We start from the raw sequence: 17868 nt of genomic DNA on the forward strand, positions 1-17868 counted from the left end.
ACTGGAATACATTTTTTGAAAGAATCTTAAAGATATTTTCTTAAAATGTGCCTTATTGCTACAAGAAAACTAAAACATTGTTTTCTTTGTGATAAAAAATTTCTGAATTATTAAAATCAGCCCATATCACATATGTACTCCCCAAATTATTTTTTTCAATTGTAAAGTAAGGAATTTAGAATAGAAGTTTGAGAGATTGCTTTAGTTAATACATTTTACATCTTACTAAAAATTTGTCAGCTTTAAAAGATTCTGTCAGCAATGGAATTTCTTTATTTGAATTAGTTTTCTTGAGTAATGGAAAAAAATTCATATACTAATTTAAATACAGAAAAGTATTTTGATTTCCAATGTATGAATCTTGATAAACTTTACAACTGTAAAATTTTTATTGTTTTGAAACATCTTTCTCTAAAATTAAAAAAGAGGTTTTCTAGCTTCATTTGTATACTTTTTTGATTGTTTTTTGATAGCCAATAGCCATTTTGTGCATTTTTGAGTAATTAAATGAAAAACAAAACGAGAATTTTTCATTATATATTTGGGATTTTTCCCTCTAAAGCTGACATAGTAAACAAACTAGAATATCAAATGTTTTTATTTTTCCTAGTTAAACTTACGTAGGTTTTTTAAAATTCTTATTTCTGTTAAAATTCTTTTTATAAAATCATAAGAGTAAATAGAAAATCTAAGAGTTTTATGATGTGTTTATTGCTGTAAATGTGGAATCAATCCAAAGTTGTCATATCCCATTAAAAACAGTGTATTTGTGAGACACAGACACATCAGACGCATCTAAAAATTTATTCCAGTTGTATTCTAACTGTAATCCATTGCATACAAGATTTCCTTTGAACAATGGCTGGGCGGTGGTTTAGTCGCTAAATTGTGTCTGACTTGCGACCCTATGGACTATAGCCTGCCAGGCCTCTCTGTCCATGGGATTCTCCAGGCAAGAATACTGGAGTGGGTTGCCATTTCCTTCTCCAAAACAAAGGCTAGCTAAAGAAGTTAGGCAAGTAGGCAGGTAAGTAGATAGGTAGAGATGCAAGTAGAAAAGGAGGAGCAGGGAGATGGGGTGTAAGAATAGGAGGAAGGATTGATGGGAGGGCAAAAACATGGCAGAAAAAAAGAAACTACTGTTTTCAGTGCAATCTCTATATTGTTTAGGTAAGATATAATGCCAAGTTAATACACATTTAACACATAAGATTGTTTCCTAATTTCAGAAAATTGCTGGAAGGTTTATAAAAAAAAGGTAATGGTATGTATCACTTGATCACTTCTTATCCAGGGCCTGTCAATCTAAGGATTGACATAATAACCAGGTAAACCCCAGTGCAGGTATATTAGAGTCTGTAGGTCTGGTAGCAACAAGAATAAGATAGTTGCAGACCACACACAATTCACTGTGTCTAAATCTAACTCCTTAGCATTCTTAGAGGTGATCACAGCAAGTGAGGGAGAAGGCAATGGCACCCCACTCCAAAACTCTTGCATGGAAAATCCCATGGATGGAGGAGCCTGGTAGGCTGCAGTCCATGAGGTCGCTAAGAGTCGGACACGACTAAGTGACTTCACTTTGACTTTTCACTTTCATGCATTGGAGAAGGAAATGGCAACCCACTCCAGTTTTCTTGCCTGGAGAATCCCGGGGATGGGGGAGCCTGGTGGGTTGCCGTCTATGGGGTCGCACAGAGTCGGACACGACTGAAGTGACTTAGAAGCAGCAAGTGAGCATACAGAACACTCTGGTTGAGATGCACATTCCTGTTAACGGCTTCATCAGTTTTACCTTGTCTACTCTAGTCCAGAGAGCAAGAGAAAGCGAGAGATAGAGAGCATGACAGTGCAATTATGAGAGCAAGGCACAGTAATTCATGTACATTTACCTCTCCCCATTCATAGGAGCCAATATTTCCAAAAGCTGTTCCTCCCCATGAGCAGAAAACAATGGTACGGTCTGGTCTCCACCCTTTCTTAACTCTTAACATCAAGGCCCGGATAAAAGCTGTGATCATGGCAGTGCTGCTGGCCCATTCTTGTCTGTCATAACTGTGAGCGGTATGATGATGGCTGCCAACTATGACATAACGGTCTGAAAATGGAAGGAAACAAGAGCCACTGAAACATAGTATAAACCTTAACAATACATTTAATGACATTTACATAATCCTATTGCACAACCAAGCAACAATTATGCAAAATTATTCTAATAATTAGGACTACGTTAACATTTTTCACCCACTGTCTTGATTCACACATCTGTGTATATCAAAGCAGAGGCAGCTGCTGAGCTCAATTATGAATCCAAAGCTTAGATCCATATTACTGTCCTCTGAAACATGCATATTAATTAATGAAGTATACAAATATGCCACAATGAAAACCTTATCTAACATTTTTCCAGAATCGTAGTGGGAAGTGCCCTATAAACAATGTGTATATGCTCAGTAAATATTAATGAACTATTCTTACATTTGATGGAACAATTATTCAGTCACTGTAAATGTTAAAAATTTGGTACACATGTAGGAATTTTGCAATAAATGAAGTTTTTAGGGAATCAGTTTTCATTTCTAACTTATAGTTTTAACCCCTCTCCTTTCCTTGATGGAAAAAAATCATCATAAAAAGTCATCCAACTACTCTTTTTTCACATATTTTATTTCATAGAATCATACATTACTAGAAAGGTCTCCATGACACATGGATGGATTCTGAACAACATATTTAACTGACTATTGTCAGTAATAAGGTAGTACAAATGCATCTCCAGAGTTTCCTCTGATTTTGTTGCCTGTGAATGTTGTTGGCACACATCTAAATTTACTTCAGCAAGTAGCCCTATAATTTGTGTAAAAATGTTTTTCTTCATTACGTGTCATTTTCTGAGCAGATGTTCCATAGCATGATGGTTAAGTGTGCAGAGTTTAAGGACTTCCTGCTTGGGATGGAATCCAGGGTATTTGACTTACTAGTTGTATGACCTTGCCAAGCTTGTTCAGGTGCTCATGACAACGTCTTAAACCATAAAATGGGTATAAAATAGTGCATACATCATCTTTTTCTTTTTAATTTTATTTATTTTTAGAAATTTTATTGGAATATAGTTGCTTTACAATGTTGTGTTAGTTTCTGGAATACAATAAAGTAAACCAATTATATCTATACCTATATCCCCTTTCTTATATTTCCATCCCATTTAGGCCATCAGAGAACACAGAATAAAGATCCTGTGCTATACAGTAAATTCTCATTATCTATTATATATAGATATAGATATATCCTCTTGGTATCCATGTTTATTCTCTACAACTGTGTCTCTATTTCCATTCAGTTGTTTGGAGTTTTAAGTAAGTAAAGCACTTTCAATAGCTCCTGACACATAGTAAGTACTACACATGTATAGAAGGAGTAAATCACCTCTTGGCTTCATGGCATCAAAAAGCTACTTTACAGGAAACATTACTGAGGGAAGCAATTTTAGTTTTCCTCACTGATATTGGAACCAACAATGAATTTAATCCATCAACAGTGTATTAACATTTAATTAATGGTATATATAGTATGACTGCTCAGACGGTAAAGAATCTCCTGCCTGTAATGCAGGAGACCTGGGTTCAATCCTTGGGTCAGGAAGATGCCTTGGAGAAGGGAATGGCAACTCACTCCAGTATTCTTGACTGGAAAACGCTATGGACAGAGGAGCCTGGCGGGCTACAGTCCGATAGTTCTCAAAGAGTTGGATGCTGCTGAATGACTAACACACACACATATAGTTTGCCTGCAATGTTGAATTGATTCACTCAGATATGTGTAAAAATTCTGTTTGGAATTGTCTGTGTTCTAGATAAGTGGTGAGTAAATGTTAGTTGCTCAGTTGTGTCTGACTATTTACAACCCCGTCGACTGTATCCCGCCAGGCAACTCTGTCTATGGAATCATCTGGCCAGAATACTGGAGTGGGTTGCCATTCTCTTTTCCAGGGGATCTTCCCAACCCAGGAAGAGAATCCAGGTCTCCTGTACTGCATGCAGATTCTCTACCATCTGAGCCTCCAGGGAAGCCCTCATTCTAGATAAACCATATCTAGAAAACTAAATACTAATTGATGCCATTTCTAATTTTCAGAGTCATTAAATAAAGAAAGCATGTGAATGATCAATATTTTTGTGTAAAGTGCAAATAAACATGAGAAACATATTATACATTAAGGAATACTATTAATTAAACTGAGTTTAAAAAGTTGGTTTTTTTTTTTCTACATTGAGTGTCAATAAGGAAAGCTTTTCTATCCTAAATCTAATATAATTCAGTTCAATATTTTCTTCAAAAATAACTAAGAAATGTAGCAATGATGATAAATATTTCTAATACTTCAATTAGAGATTATTATGATGGAAATTTACTAAAATGGTTGAAATGCGACAGCAATAATCTCCAAAATCATTTATATCTTGCATTTAAAGACATTAAAATCAGAGGTTGTTCAACACTAATACTGTAAGGATATCAAACAGAAGATGCCCATGAATTTTTAGAGTTGGCTGGCAGGAAACTTGGCAGGGATGTTAAACTTGATCTCAAAATTCCCTGACTTAGCAATTACGGGGTCAATTTGACCAAAATAATGGAGACGGATAATTCTCCAAAAAGAACTTGAGTAAATATCCCTACCAAATAAATAGAGGTGGCACAAATGTACTAAAAGACTTGCATTCTATACTGTATGTAACAAGCACCACACACAGTGATGTCCTTCAGTCTCACAATGTATTCAGAAGTGTTGACGTTAATTAGATAATGAATGTATTTGTGAGTTATTTTCACTTCTTTAGCCTATACAGCATCATCTGAAGTTTCCATAAGATCCCATAACAAGGTATAAAACTATTTAAAATTTAGCCAGGTGAACTTTTTCATACGCATCTTCAAAACCTAAAGCCACACAGACATTAGGCAGAATTGTCGGTGAACCAAGGATTAGGGATGGGACACAGACTAACACTGAAATATTTGAAACCAAAATTTTTATTTAAAAAAAAAAATTAAAAGTAAAATATTTTATTTTTTTTTAAATATGGTCTTTATAAAAACAAAATCTTCAATGGTGTAATAGTGAATAAAAGAAAAACAATGACTTCTGTAGCTTTCACTCAAAGGTACATGCCAGTTTAACAAATCTAAACTCTGTTTTTTCTGTTTTGTTTCCCCTTTTATACTCTTTAGTATGATTTATCTTTGAAGAGATTTGGTATGAAATAGAATAAAGACCTGTTTCTTGCTTTTATATATCACCCACCTCTTAAAGTAGCATGAACCTAATTACCTCTAAAGCAGGACATTTAACTATGATATTGTTATAGAGCATTTGTGATATGTAAGATGGGATTCCCTGGAGCTCAGACAGAAAAGAATTCACTTGGCAATGCAGGACACCCCAGTTCAACCCCTGGGTCAGGAAAATCCTGTGGAGAAAGAAATAGTAACCCACTTCAATACTCTTGCCTGAAGAATTTCACGGACAGAGGAGCCTGAAGGGCTGCAGTCCATGGAGTTACAAAGAGTTGGACACAACTGAGCAACTAACACATTATATAAGATATAGATTATAAATACTTGGGTCTACTTACCTGGAAAGGTCACACCCTTTAAATATCCAACAACATTAGTAACTGTTTCAAATTTTGTGACTGTTTGAATTTTCATGTTCACAATTCTTTCCTCTGCAAAAAAAAAAAAGCAAAAACAAAACTAAAATACACTTGTTTTTCTTAATTCTGCTGTTTTATTTTTTATTAAAACACCCAAATTCATTTATAATATATCATTAAATTATTCCAAACAATTGATTTTTTCTAGGTAACAAATGTCACACTTTTTTGCAAATATGCATTGGAAAGTTTGTGTAGACAATTTTAGGTGCTTATTATTCAATAATGACTAAGATGCAATTTCTAGCTTCATAGAACTGTAGAGCCATAAAAGGGCTATTTTTTTTTTAATTTTTATTTTTTTTAATTTATTTTAATTGGAGGCTAATTACTTCACAATATTGTGGTGGGTTTTTTTTTTGCCATACATTCATATGATTCAGCCATGGGTGTACATGTGTTTTCCAACGTGACCCTCCCTCCTACCTCCCTCCCAAAAGGGCAATTTTAAACTTCATATTAAAAACCTCAATGGGGTTAAACAGGAAAACACACAGAACAAGATCTCAAGGATATGTGGGCAACTCTATTTTAAAAAAATAATAACAATCAGATAAAAATATTTGCAAACAATTTTAAATACTTGCCTAGCTTCAAAACAAATCACATGTGGAGATAATTTTACCTTTTCTCTTTGATTCACTACATTGTCACTTTGAAAACTGGAAAGCATTACACAAATTAAAAGAATAAACATTTTTAAAGCTACATATATTTTCAAATATTGGAGTTTTGTACTTACGTTTATATGTCTCTCAATTCTCTTCTAAATCTCTGCCAACTGCTCTGCCTCACTGAGTTTTTCTATTCATGCTAGATAGTAAAAAAATTGACAGCAAAGAAGCAAAGACGCCAATCAGAAAGGACTTCAGTCACAGCCCTGAAGGGATCTCTGAAGGTCTTTGATGATCACAAGTGTTAATCCTGTATTTGATGGATCCTGGAACTACGGCACAATTGAACTCATGTCACATGCTAGTAAAGTAATGCTCAAAATTCTCCAAGCCAGGCTTCAGCAATACGTGAACCATGAACTTCCAGATGTTCAAGGTGGTTTTAGAAAAGGCAGAGGAACCAGAGACCAAATTGCCAACATCCGCTGGATCATCGAAAAAACAAGAGAGTTCCAGAAAAACATCTATTTCTGCTTTATTGACTATGCCAAAGCCTTTGACTATGTGGATCACAATAAACTGGAAAATTCTGAAAGAGATGGGAATACCAGATCACCTGACCTGCCTCTTGAGAAACCTATATGCAGGTCAGGAAGCAACAGTTAGAACTGGACATGGAACAACAGACTGGTTCCAAATAGGAAAAGGAGTACGTCAAGACTGTATATTGTCACCCTGTTTATTTAACTTCTATGCAGAGTACATCATGAGAAACACTGGGCTGAAAGAAGCACAAGCTAAAATCAAGATTGCTGGGAGAAATATCAATAACCTCAGATATGCAGATGACACCACCTTTATGGCAGAAAGTGAAGAGGAACTAAAAAGCCTCTTGATGAAAGTGAAGGAGAGTAAAAAAGTTGGCTTAAAGCTCAACATTCAGAAAATGAAGATCATGGCATCTGGTCCTATCACTTCATGGGAAATAGATGGGGAAACAGTGGAAACAGTGGCAGACTTTATTTTGGGGGGAGGGGCTCCAAAATCACTGCAGATGGTGATTGCTGCCAAGAAATTAAAAGACGCTTACTTCTTGGAAGGAAAGTTATGACCAACCTAAATAGCATATTAAAAAGCTGAGACATTACTTTGCCAACAAAGGTTGTTCTAGTCAAGGCTATGGTTTTTCCAGTAGTCATGTATGGATATGAGAGTTGGACTGTGAAGAAAGCTGAGCGCCGAAGAATTGATGCTTTTGAACTGTGGTGTTGGAGAAGACTCTTGAGAGTCCCTTGGACTGCAAGGAGATCCAACTGGTCCATCCTAAAGGAGATCAGTCCTGGGTGTTCATTGGAAGGACTGATGCTAAAGCTGAAACTCCAATACTCTGGCCACCTCATGCGAAGAGTTGACTTATTGGAAAAGACCTTGATGTTGGGAGGGATTGGGGGCAGGAGGAGAAGGGGACGACAGAGGATGACATGACTGGAAGTCATCATCAACTTGATGGACATGAGTTTGAGTGAACTCCAGGAATTGGTGATGGACAGGGAGGCCTGGCGTTTTGTGATTCATGTGGTCGCAAAGAGTCTGACACGACTGAGTGACTGAACTGAACTGAATTGGGCTGTCTGAGGACTGGGGCGGTGGGGAGGAAGAAAGTACTGGTAGAAAGGTAGTTTCCCTAGGAGACATTCTAGGGCAGCCAAGTAAAACTGTTGGGGAGGGGGTGACAATTAGAAAGCAGCTAATGCAAACTAGGGGCTTCCCTCATGGCTCAGTGAGTGGTAAAGGATCTGCTTCCAATGCAGGAAGTATCGGTTTGATCTTGGATATGGAAATCTTCTGGAGGAGGGAATGGCAACCCATTCCAGTGTTCTTTTTTTTTTTTTTTTTTAATGTATATAATTGTATTTATTTATTTATTGGCTATACTGGGTCTTCATTGGTGCATGGACTTCTCTCTAGTTGCAGCAAGTAGGGGCTATGTTCTAGTTGTGGTGCACTTCTCATTGCAGTGGCTTCTGCTGTTGCTAAGCATAGGCACCAGGGTGCTCAGGCTTCAGTAGTTTTAGATCCTTGGTTCCAGAGCCCAGGCTCAATAGTTGTGGTGCACAGGCTTAGTTGCTCTACAACATGTGGGATCTTCCCCGACTATGTATTGAACCTGTGTCTCCTGCACTGGCAGTCAGATTCTTTACCGCTGAGCCACCAGGGGAGCCCTCCACTCCAGTATTCTTGTCTGGAAAATCTTGTGGACAGTGGAGCCAGAGGGCTACAGTGCATGGGGTTGTAAAACAGTCAGATGCAACTAAGTTTAAAAAAAAAAAAATGCAAGACACACACACTTTGCGGACAAGAAGTTGAAATTGAATTTCTTCCTGCCCGAAGAAACTATTATGGCAAATAAGTTGCTTCTTTCTTTGTAGTATGAACACTCAGTTGTGTCCAATTCTTTGTGATCCCATGGACAGTAGCCCACCAGGCTCCTCTCTCCATGGAATTGTCCGGGCAAGAATACTGGAGTGGGCTGCCATTCCCTTCTCCAGGGGATCTTCCTGACCCAGGAATTAAACCTGGGTCTCCCACATTGCAGGAAGATTCTTTCTCTGAGATACTCTGAGATTCTTTATCTCAGATTCTTTATATGAGCCACCAGGGAAGCCCAAAATACTGGAGAGGGTTGCCATTTCTTCCTCCAGGGGATCTTCCCAATCCAGGGATCCAACCTGTGTCTCCTGCATTTCTTTACCACTGAGCTACTTTGAACATGCCAAAGTAACAGCTCAAATAGAAAATCACTACACTAAAAAAATTATAACTAAGAGTAAAGAGACTTGAACAGAATACCTGAGTGCCTTATATATGAAAAAAGAAAATCTACTTAGAACTGAGCATTGTGGTTCTAAATAAGGAGCTACATGTTTTTGTTTACTTTTTAAAATCAGTATACTTTGTTTTTATAGAGCAGTTTTAAAAATATAGATGAACAGAGCAGAAAATACAGGATTCCCAAACACCCTTTCTCCCCTGCCTCTATTTAGCATCTTGCATGCATGCATGCTCAGTTGAATCCAGCTCTTTGTGACTCTATGGACTGTAATATACCAGGAACATCTTCCATTAGCATGATCAATACCTGTTACCAGTAATAAGACAATATTAATAAGTCTATAAATTTCATAAATCACATTGTTTTACTTGTTGTACTGTGCATTCTATGGGTTTTGACATAAACAGAATGACAGGTATGCACCATTATAATATCACATAGAATAATTTCATTGCCCTAAAAATTTTCTGTGCTGTACCTGTTTATTTTTTACTCTCTCCCTTCCTTTTAAGCTCCTGGCAACCACTGATCTTTTAAATGTCTCTACAGTTTTGCCTTTTCCAAAACATGATAGAGCTGGAATCATATGTTTGTTTTTAACATTTAATTCCTGTTCTAGTTTTGTTCCAAACAGTTCAGATAAATGAACTTTATATGAGGGAGTCATGACCTTATAGTTGTTGTTTTTAATATTTTTATTTTATTTTTGAGTTAGATACAGCTGAAGAATCATCTCTGGTTTTCTAAGATTCAATATTAACTTTTTTCAAGTTCAGCAGTAAGAAAACCTGTATGTACAAATTTACTGCAAACTATTTGAAATATTACCTTATGATATAGTGCCTTACAATTTATAATACCATTGACACACAAACATACTAATTCTTCCCTGTGGCTCAGACCAAAGAATCTGCCTGCAAGGCAGGAGACCTGGGTTTGATCCCTGGGTCTGGAAGATCCCTTGGAGAAGGTAGAGGCAACCCATCCCAGTATTCCTGCCTGGAGAATTCTATGAACAGAGGAGCCTGGCAGCTACAGTCCATCGGGTTGCAAAGAGAAGGATATGACTGAAGGACACACACAAACACACATATACACACACTCTCACTCACTCATACACTAATTCTCACTGGATCGTTTTTTGTTTTTCCATGAAGCATTAATGAAGCAACTTCATTAATATTAATATTGAGTTCTTATTTATACATGGATTTGTTATTATCAATGCTAATATAACTCATTTTAACAGGGCCATAGTGTTTCCAGTGGTCATGTATGGATGTGAGAGTTGGACTGTGAAGAAAGCTGAGTGCTGAAGAATTGATGCTTTTGAAATGTGGTGTTGGAGAAGACTCTTGAGAGTCCCTTGGACTGCAAGGAGATTCAACCAGTCCATTCTGAAGGAGATCAGCCCTGGGATTTCTTTGGAAGGAATGATGCTGAAGCTGAAACTCCAGTACTTTGGCCACCTCATGCGAAGAGTTGACTCATTGAAAAAGACTCTGATGCTGGGAGGGATTGGGGGCGGGAGGAGAAAGGGACGACAGAGGATGAGATGGCTGGATGGTATCACCAAATCGATGGATGTGGGTTTGAGTGAACTCTGGGAGTTGGTGATGGACAGGGAGGCCTGGCATGCTGCCATTCATGGGGTCGCGAAGAGTCAGACACGACTGAGCGACTGAACTGAACTGAACTGAACTGATAGTGTTTTCATTAACAGAAATTTGTCAGGACTGAAATACTGGGTCCACCACCACCACCATCACCACCACTACTACCAGCATCACATCATCATCTAATTTAACTATTCAATTTGGGGGAAATTTCCAAGCCTATTTTTATGAAAACTTTCATATTAGTTTGCCATGTGCCATGAAAAGACATTTCAGGATTTCATTAGGATCGCATTAAATTAGCGAACCCATTTGAGAAAATTATATCTTTTATCTATTATGGTATACTTCTCAATTTATTTCAGCTAATTTTATTTCTTTTAAAAATTTTTTTATTTTTATTTATAAAAGATTTGCATGATTATTAAACTAAGTTTTTCCTGCTATAGTAACAAAATATAGTGTTTAAAATTATTTTACAATGTGTAAGCATGCTATGTAATTTCATATATTAGTCTTATAAAATGCCTTCTTGTTATTCTTCTATAGGTTTTAATATTTAATCTGTTGAGTTTTAATGTTTGTTAATTTCACTTAGATACATACCAAAAATAGTTTTGCTTTTTCCCTTTAAATCTTTATAGCTTATCTACTGTTCTCAACATTTTTTCTAGGACTGCCACTGCACTGTGGAATGTATAGTAAAAGCAGCATTCTTTGGTCCTAGCATTGTATTCTTCACTACAATTGTTTCTATAACTGCATTTTTTTTAAGTTATTTGCTACAGCTTTCTGGGAAATTCCCTTTAAAAGTAAGATCACTTTTATATCTTCCATTGCTAAGAGGTTTTAGCATAAACAGATATTGAATCATCTTTTGAGATAACTGAAAGTTTTTCTCACTACGTTAAAAAAAATGCTTATATTCCTGGATTAAGCCCTTCTTGGTCATGATATGTTTTTTTGTGTGTTTGGTTACTAATACTTTTAGAATATATGCATATATAAGTGACATTAATAATTTTACTTGTCTATTTTTTATGGTCTGATTTTGATATGTAGATTATAGATCTCACAAATATTTAGGGATCTTTGCTTCTTTTCATTGACTCTGTAAGAGTTTATACAGCACAAATTAACCATTTTACAAAGGAGAGGCAGTTTTAGTATATAAAACTATTTGGTACTGGTATTTTTTGTGTGTGTTGCAGGGAGAAGTACATTTTCACCCATTGTATATTTTCATTTTATTTCATTTAATATTTTCAAATTGTTATTATGAATCAATATAAGCAAATTGATTATGTTTATTTCTTCTAAATGTATTTAATTGTTCATTTTATTCTTGTTCTTCAAAAAATCATTCATTTATCTATGGTTTTGTTTCCTCTTCTATTTCTAACATCAATTTACTTATTCTATTTTTTTTTAATCTTTTCATCAGTTTTACTAGAGTTTAGTTAATTTATTAGAATTACAAAAAAAAAGTTTTCAGGTTTATGGATCCTCAATCATTTTTTCTTTATTTCTTGCTACAATATTATATTCTATGCTTATTAGTATCTGTGTTAAATTTTGCCTAATGTATTCTCTGTGTGTATGTGTGTTTAACCTAAATTCTCAAGATGTTTAGCTCATTTCCTTTCAATTGTTACATGTGTCTTTAAGGCTATAGATTTTCTATGTAGCTGAAGTAAATTAATTTTGATATATAGTGTTATTATCTCACAAATTCTAACATTTTTAAACTTCTATGATAACTATTTCTATAATAAATGTATTAGTCCAAAAAATTTTCAAAATATTCAAATACATGGTATGGGTTACTGCTTTAATATTGATGTCTAGCTTAATTTAATTAATGAACTGAAAGCAAAGTCTATATGCTGATAATTTGATTTTAGGTGAGATTTATTTTGTGACACTGGCAGGCTATTATAAATGATAAATAGAGACTAAACATTTTTATAAATGTCCCATATAAAGAACATGCACTCCCGATTACATGGTTGCAGCCTATCATTCATAGGTCCAGTAAATCAAGCTTGAAAACTGTGTAGCTCTAATTTCAGTGTTCTACATACTTTCTCTGTCAATTATTGAGACATTTTATAGTTTCCCATATGTTAATTTATCAATTTATCTTGGCATTCTTATATTTTTTGACTAGTTACATGTATGCAATCTTGGAATTGCTACTATTCCCTGATTTCTATATAGATTATTTAGAATAGGGTTCCCTGGTAACTCAGCTGGTAAAGAATCTGTCTGCAATGCAGGAGACCCTGATTCGATTCCTAGGTTGAGAAGATCCCCTGGAGAAGGAAACAGTTACCCACTCCAGGATTCTGGCCTGGAGAATTCCATGGACTGTATAGTCCATAGGGTCTCAAAGAACAATTATTCTTTACATCATTTCTATCCCAATTATACCCTAAGTTCTCCCCCTACATTAATATAATTATTCCATATTTCTTTTGCTTAGTATATCTCCAATACATATTTTCCCAGCATTGCCTTTGTTTTTACCAGGCATCCCAGGGGCATCTCTGGCTTGGATACAATTTTATGTTAAATATTTGGCTTGGTGTTTCTATATTACAATGTTAGTAAAAATTCTAAACCAGGATTTTAAATTTCTAAAGTCATTTAAATTTGTATTTTTATTTTTTATCCAGAGCTCAAGCAGAATAAAGCTTTTCTTCATCAGTAGGAGGATTCCTTTCCAGTTTTCCTACTTCAACTCCATGGTCCTGGTTTTATATAGATGTTAGTTACAACTCTGCAGTACTCTTGCCTGGAAAATCCCATGGACGGAGGAGCCTGGTAGGCTGCAGTCCAATAGGTCGCTAAGAGTCGGACATGACTAAGCGACTTCACTTTCACTTTTCACTTTCATGCATTGAAGAAGGAAATGGCAACCCACTCCAGTGTTCTTGCCTGGAGAATCCCAGGGACGGGGGAGCCTGTTGGGCTGCCGTCTATGGGGTCGCACAGAGTTGGACACGACTGAAGCAACTTAGCAGCAGCAGCAGTTACAACTCATCGCTCCCTATAGCTCCATAACCATGTCCTTTGTCCCCATGTGAGTGCTATGTTCCCACTCTAATTTACCTAATTCAGGACCCATAACCTTTCCCAACACCTGAAAATTATACGGTCAATTTTTCTATTTATTTCCCTGATTTTTCACTCTGTCTTTGTGTATCTTTCTGGACATTTTACATTTTTGTTTTGTTTTTTTTTTTTTGATAGATGCTTTCAAAAACATTTTTTCTTATATTTCATACAGAGCTCCTAGACGTTTGCATGGACAGATTTCAAATTATTTTACCTGCCCTCTTCTACATCTTGAAGTTAACTTTTATTTAAAAGAAACATAGAGGTCTGAGAAAGTAAAGACAATTTCTTTTACAAAGATGCTAAGATTACATTGGTTCTTTCCAGCTGAGAGAAGGGCTTCCTTATGAGTCACAAGCCCAAGATCAGGTCCAAATAATGGCATGCAATGTAGCAAAACACTGCCTTTCATTTATTTAGGTACAACCCCACATACGATGTTGATCCTAATAATATTGTTTCGTAATAGTCCATACCCATGTCTGAAAGCAAATGTTCACATAGCCTGTTTTCCTTCACTAAAATCAGTACTATGATCACACTCTCCATTTTAATGATAAATATCAGTAAAATCTTAGATAAACTTTCATGTTCATAGCACATCTATTGCTGTTGGCATTGCTAAATACCCATTGCTAAAGTAATACTACTCTTTATAGCAATAACATTGGCAATCTTGTGCTTTGGAATTTATCCTACAAGGATAATTGAACTCTTTGCAGTATAATTTTAATAGCAATTACAGACAACAACATAGATTTCCTCAACAGGGAAATTACTTAGAAAATTGCAATAAAATGTGCAACTGTTAAAATGTAAAATACTATGTAGAGACATGGATACAATATAAATGAAAAGAACACAATACAAAGAGATATACATGATGCCTTAACAGGCAAACTGTGCATTTATGGACATGTTTAGAAAGAGAGATTAATAAATGAAGCATAAAATGGATTAGGGAGAGACATCTCTCCAAAGAAGACATGCAGATGGCCAAGACGCACATGAAAGTATGTTCAACATTACTAATTATTTAAAAATGGAAATTGAAACTACAATGAAATATCACCTCACACCAGTCAGAAAAGCCATCATCAAAAAATCTGTGAGCAATAAATGCTGGAGGGGGTATGGAGAAAAAGGAAACTTCCTACACTTGGTGCAACCAATGGAGAAATTGGTATGGAAGATCCCTTAAAAAATAAAAATACACCACCTTATGATCTTGCAATCCCTTTCCTGGACATGTATCTAGAGAAATACATGATTCAAAAGGATACTATACACCCTAATGTTCATTATAGAGCTATGTACAACATCCGAGTCATGGAAGCAAACTAGATGTCCATTAACAGATGAATGGATAAAGATGATGTGGTATATATTTACAACGGAATATTCAGCCATTAAAAAGAATGAAATAATGCCATTTGTAGCTAGATAGACCTGAAAAGTATCATAATAAGTGAAGTAAGCCAAACAGAGATAGACATATGCTATTGCTTATATGTGGAATCTAAAAATAATAATAATAGAGTGAACTTATTTACAAAACAGAAATAGACTCAGACAGAAAATGAGCTTATGGTTACCAGGGGGGACTGTGGAGGGAGAGATAGATCAGATGTTTGGGATTTACATGTACACACTCCTATATTAAAATAAAATGCTTTTCCGTGAAAAAAAATTAGGAACCATGGTAAAGGCAAGATCATATAATGATAAGCAAAGAAAACATAGACAAAAAAAGACTGAAGACCCCATAGGTGATTTAGATACATAAATTACATGAGTGGGTTCAACTGTGAAAAGTAATTGGTCTATGTACTTATAACTTGTGTTGTTTTCTGAATGTAAGATTTAAATGAAAATGTTTAAAAGCTAAAATTGTTTGACCTAATGACCAGTGGCTTAGTTCAGAAAGATCTTTATCCATAAAATATAATCCATTTATCCATAAAATACAATCCATTAAAAGCATAAAATCTATTTTTTTTAATTTATGTAGTTTTAATTTAATTGTGCTATAAATGTAAAATACACACTGGACTTTGAAGTCTTAGAAAGAAAAAAAGAATAAATTATTTCTTTACTAAGCATGCATACTGACAGCAATAGAGAGATAATACTTTGGATACGTTGAATTAAATAAATGTAATATTAAAAAAAACTAAAAAATATTTGGATTAGGAAGTCCTGCCTATGTCAGTTACGGAGGTGGAATCTTAACACTTGGACTGTCAGAGAAGTACCAAGAAAGCTCTTCTTTAAAGGAGAATGCCAACTGATAAGAATGGAAGGAATGTGGACTTAGAAGGTAACCCTTAGCATCTTGGCAATGACTAGTTGGGCAGGAAACATCAATGAACATTGAAACTAGTAGATGAAGGTAGAAATGTTGGGGGTAAGATATATGTGTGATTTCAAACGCTTATTGATTACTTTAAACAAAGAATAAAGAGTAACTTTGATGAGATCTAGTGGGCACCACCTTAATCAAGTGATTAAAGGTAGCTTTATCAGTTATAGAACAAATTAATATGAGCTATGAGAAAAACACAGTCTCGCTTCCATAACATTACTGCCAATGATTCAGAGCCTGAACTTATTCACAAGAAACATCAGATAAACCCAGACTGGGGAACACTCTGAAGATAACTGGCACTTAAGCTTTAAAGGAGATAAAGTAATGAAAAAAAGGAAAAGGAGAAACTATTCCAGATTGAAGGAAATGTGAGACTTGATAACTTCAAGACATGAAACTAGTTTAGAGCTATTTGATATTTAGGACACTGCTGGGACAATTGTCAAAAACTGAATGGGGCCTTGGAGTGCATGTAGAAATGCATCAAAGTTTAATTCCTGTTTGCAGCGGTACTGCTGTTAGTGCAGGAGAGAATGTCATCATGAGAGAATTCAGATGCAATTGTTTATCATTCTGTAGCCTACTTGTTGGAGAAGGAAATGGCACCCCACTCCAGTACTCTTGCCTGGAAAATCCCATGGACGGAGGAGCCTGGTAGGCTACAATCCATGGGGTTGCTAAGACACCACTGAAGCGACTTAGCAGCAGCAGGAGCCTCCCTGTAGGCAGGTGAGGAAGAACTTTCTTTGTGCTATTCTTGCAACTTTTCTATAAGTTTGAATGTATTTCAAAATAATAAAAATACTTTTGAAATTAGAAAATCATGGGGAACCTTTAGATGCAGTTCGTTACTTGAAAAGTCAGAGCATATATATATATGTGTGTGCCTTACTACTTTAAGGTAACATTTTCAGCTCATGTTTACTAAATGTTTTCTGTCTTTCATATTCCATAGCTGGATGGCAGCTTTACATTTGATATGTGAAGTTCAAAAGATTTCAAGATGACAAAAATGTGTTCCACTCAGAGAACATTTGTATTCAAATAGGGTGAGGAATGTCAAAGCTAAAAGACATAAAAGCAGCTGCCTCTCTCCAGTCTTTAATTTAATCATGTTGCAGGAAAAATTATCTGCTTCAGAAACTATATTCCAGTGATAATTCTGTCTTGCATTTTTGTTGCTGTTATGAACTGATTCTCAGTCATCTTCTTCCCCAATAGCTAACAAAGCTTCATCTCCACCTGCACTGTAAGCTTACCCGGTACCTAGGAAAAATTCCAACATCATTTAGAGAGATTTAAGCACTAACAATTGCTGCTAACTCTTGAGTTCCAGCTGCAATGATTAACCATTTGTTTGTTTCCAAGATAAAGTTCTTCCTAGAGTTCCTAATTTTAGTCAGATATTTGTCTCATTCTTGGCTACCAGAATTTAGAATTTCGTGGATTGGGCTCTGAATTATTTTTTCAATTTTCTTGCATCCCAAGAAATGGAATCTGCTCTAGAATCACAGTTTTGATGACTGAGACTTTGTAATCTTCTAAAATTCTTCCTAAATACCAACTGCCTCTCTGACTGAGTATAAAATGCTCTGGATTA

The 17868-nt window shown here is 35.6% G+C and overlaps 1 protein-coding gene across 3 annotated transcripts in view; it reads right to left on the reverse strand.

Moving 5' to 3' along the window:
- The window catches only part of NAALADL2 (N-acetylated alpha-linked acidic dipeptidase like 2), a 1154148-nt gene that overhangs the window by 443443 nt on the left and 692837 nt on the right, over window positions 1-17868 (reverse strand). For all 3 annotated transcript variants that reach the window (XM_055569014.1, XM_055569015.1, XM_055569016.1), the window contains exons 7-8: window positions 5637-5729; window positions 1893-2098 (exon numbers count right to left, since the gene is read on the reverse strand). In XM_055569014.1, coding sequence (XP_055424989.1) covers window positions 1893-2098; window positions 5637-5729 — 299 coding nt within the window. The remainder of the gene's footprint in view (window positions 1-1892; window positions 2099-5636; window positions 5730-17868) is intronic.

Source organism: Bubalus kerabau, chromosome 2 (genome assembly GCF_029407905.1).
Source record: "Bubalus kerabau isolate K-KA32 ecotype Philippines breed swamp buffalo chromosome 2, PCC_UOA_SB_1v2, whole genome shotgun sequence".
Taxonomy (NCBI): Eukaryota; Metazoa; Chordata; class Mammalia; order Artiodactyla; family Bovidae; genus Bubalus; species Bubalus kerabau.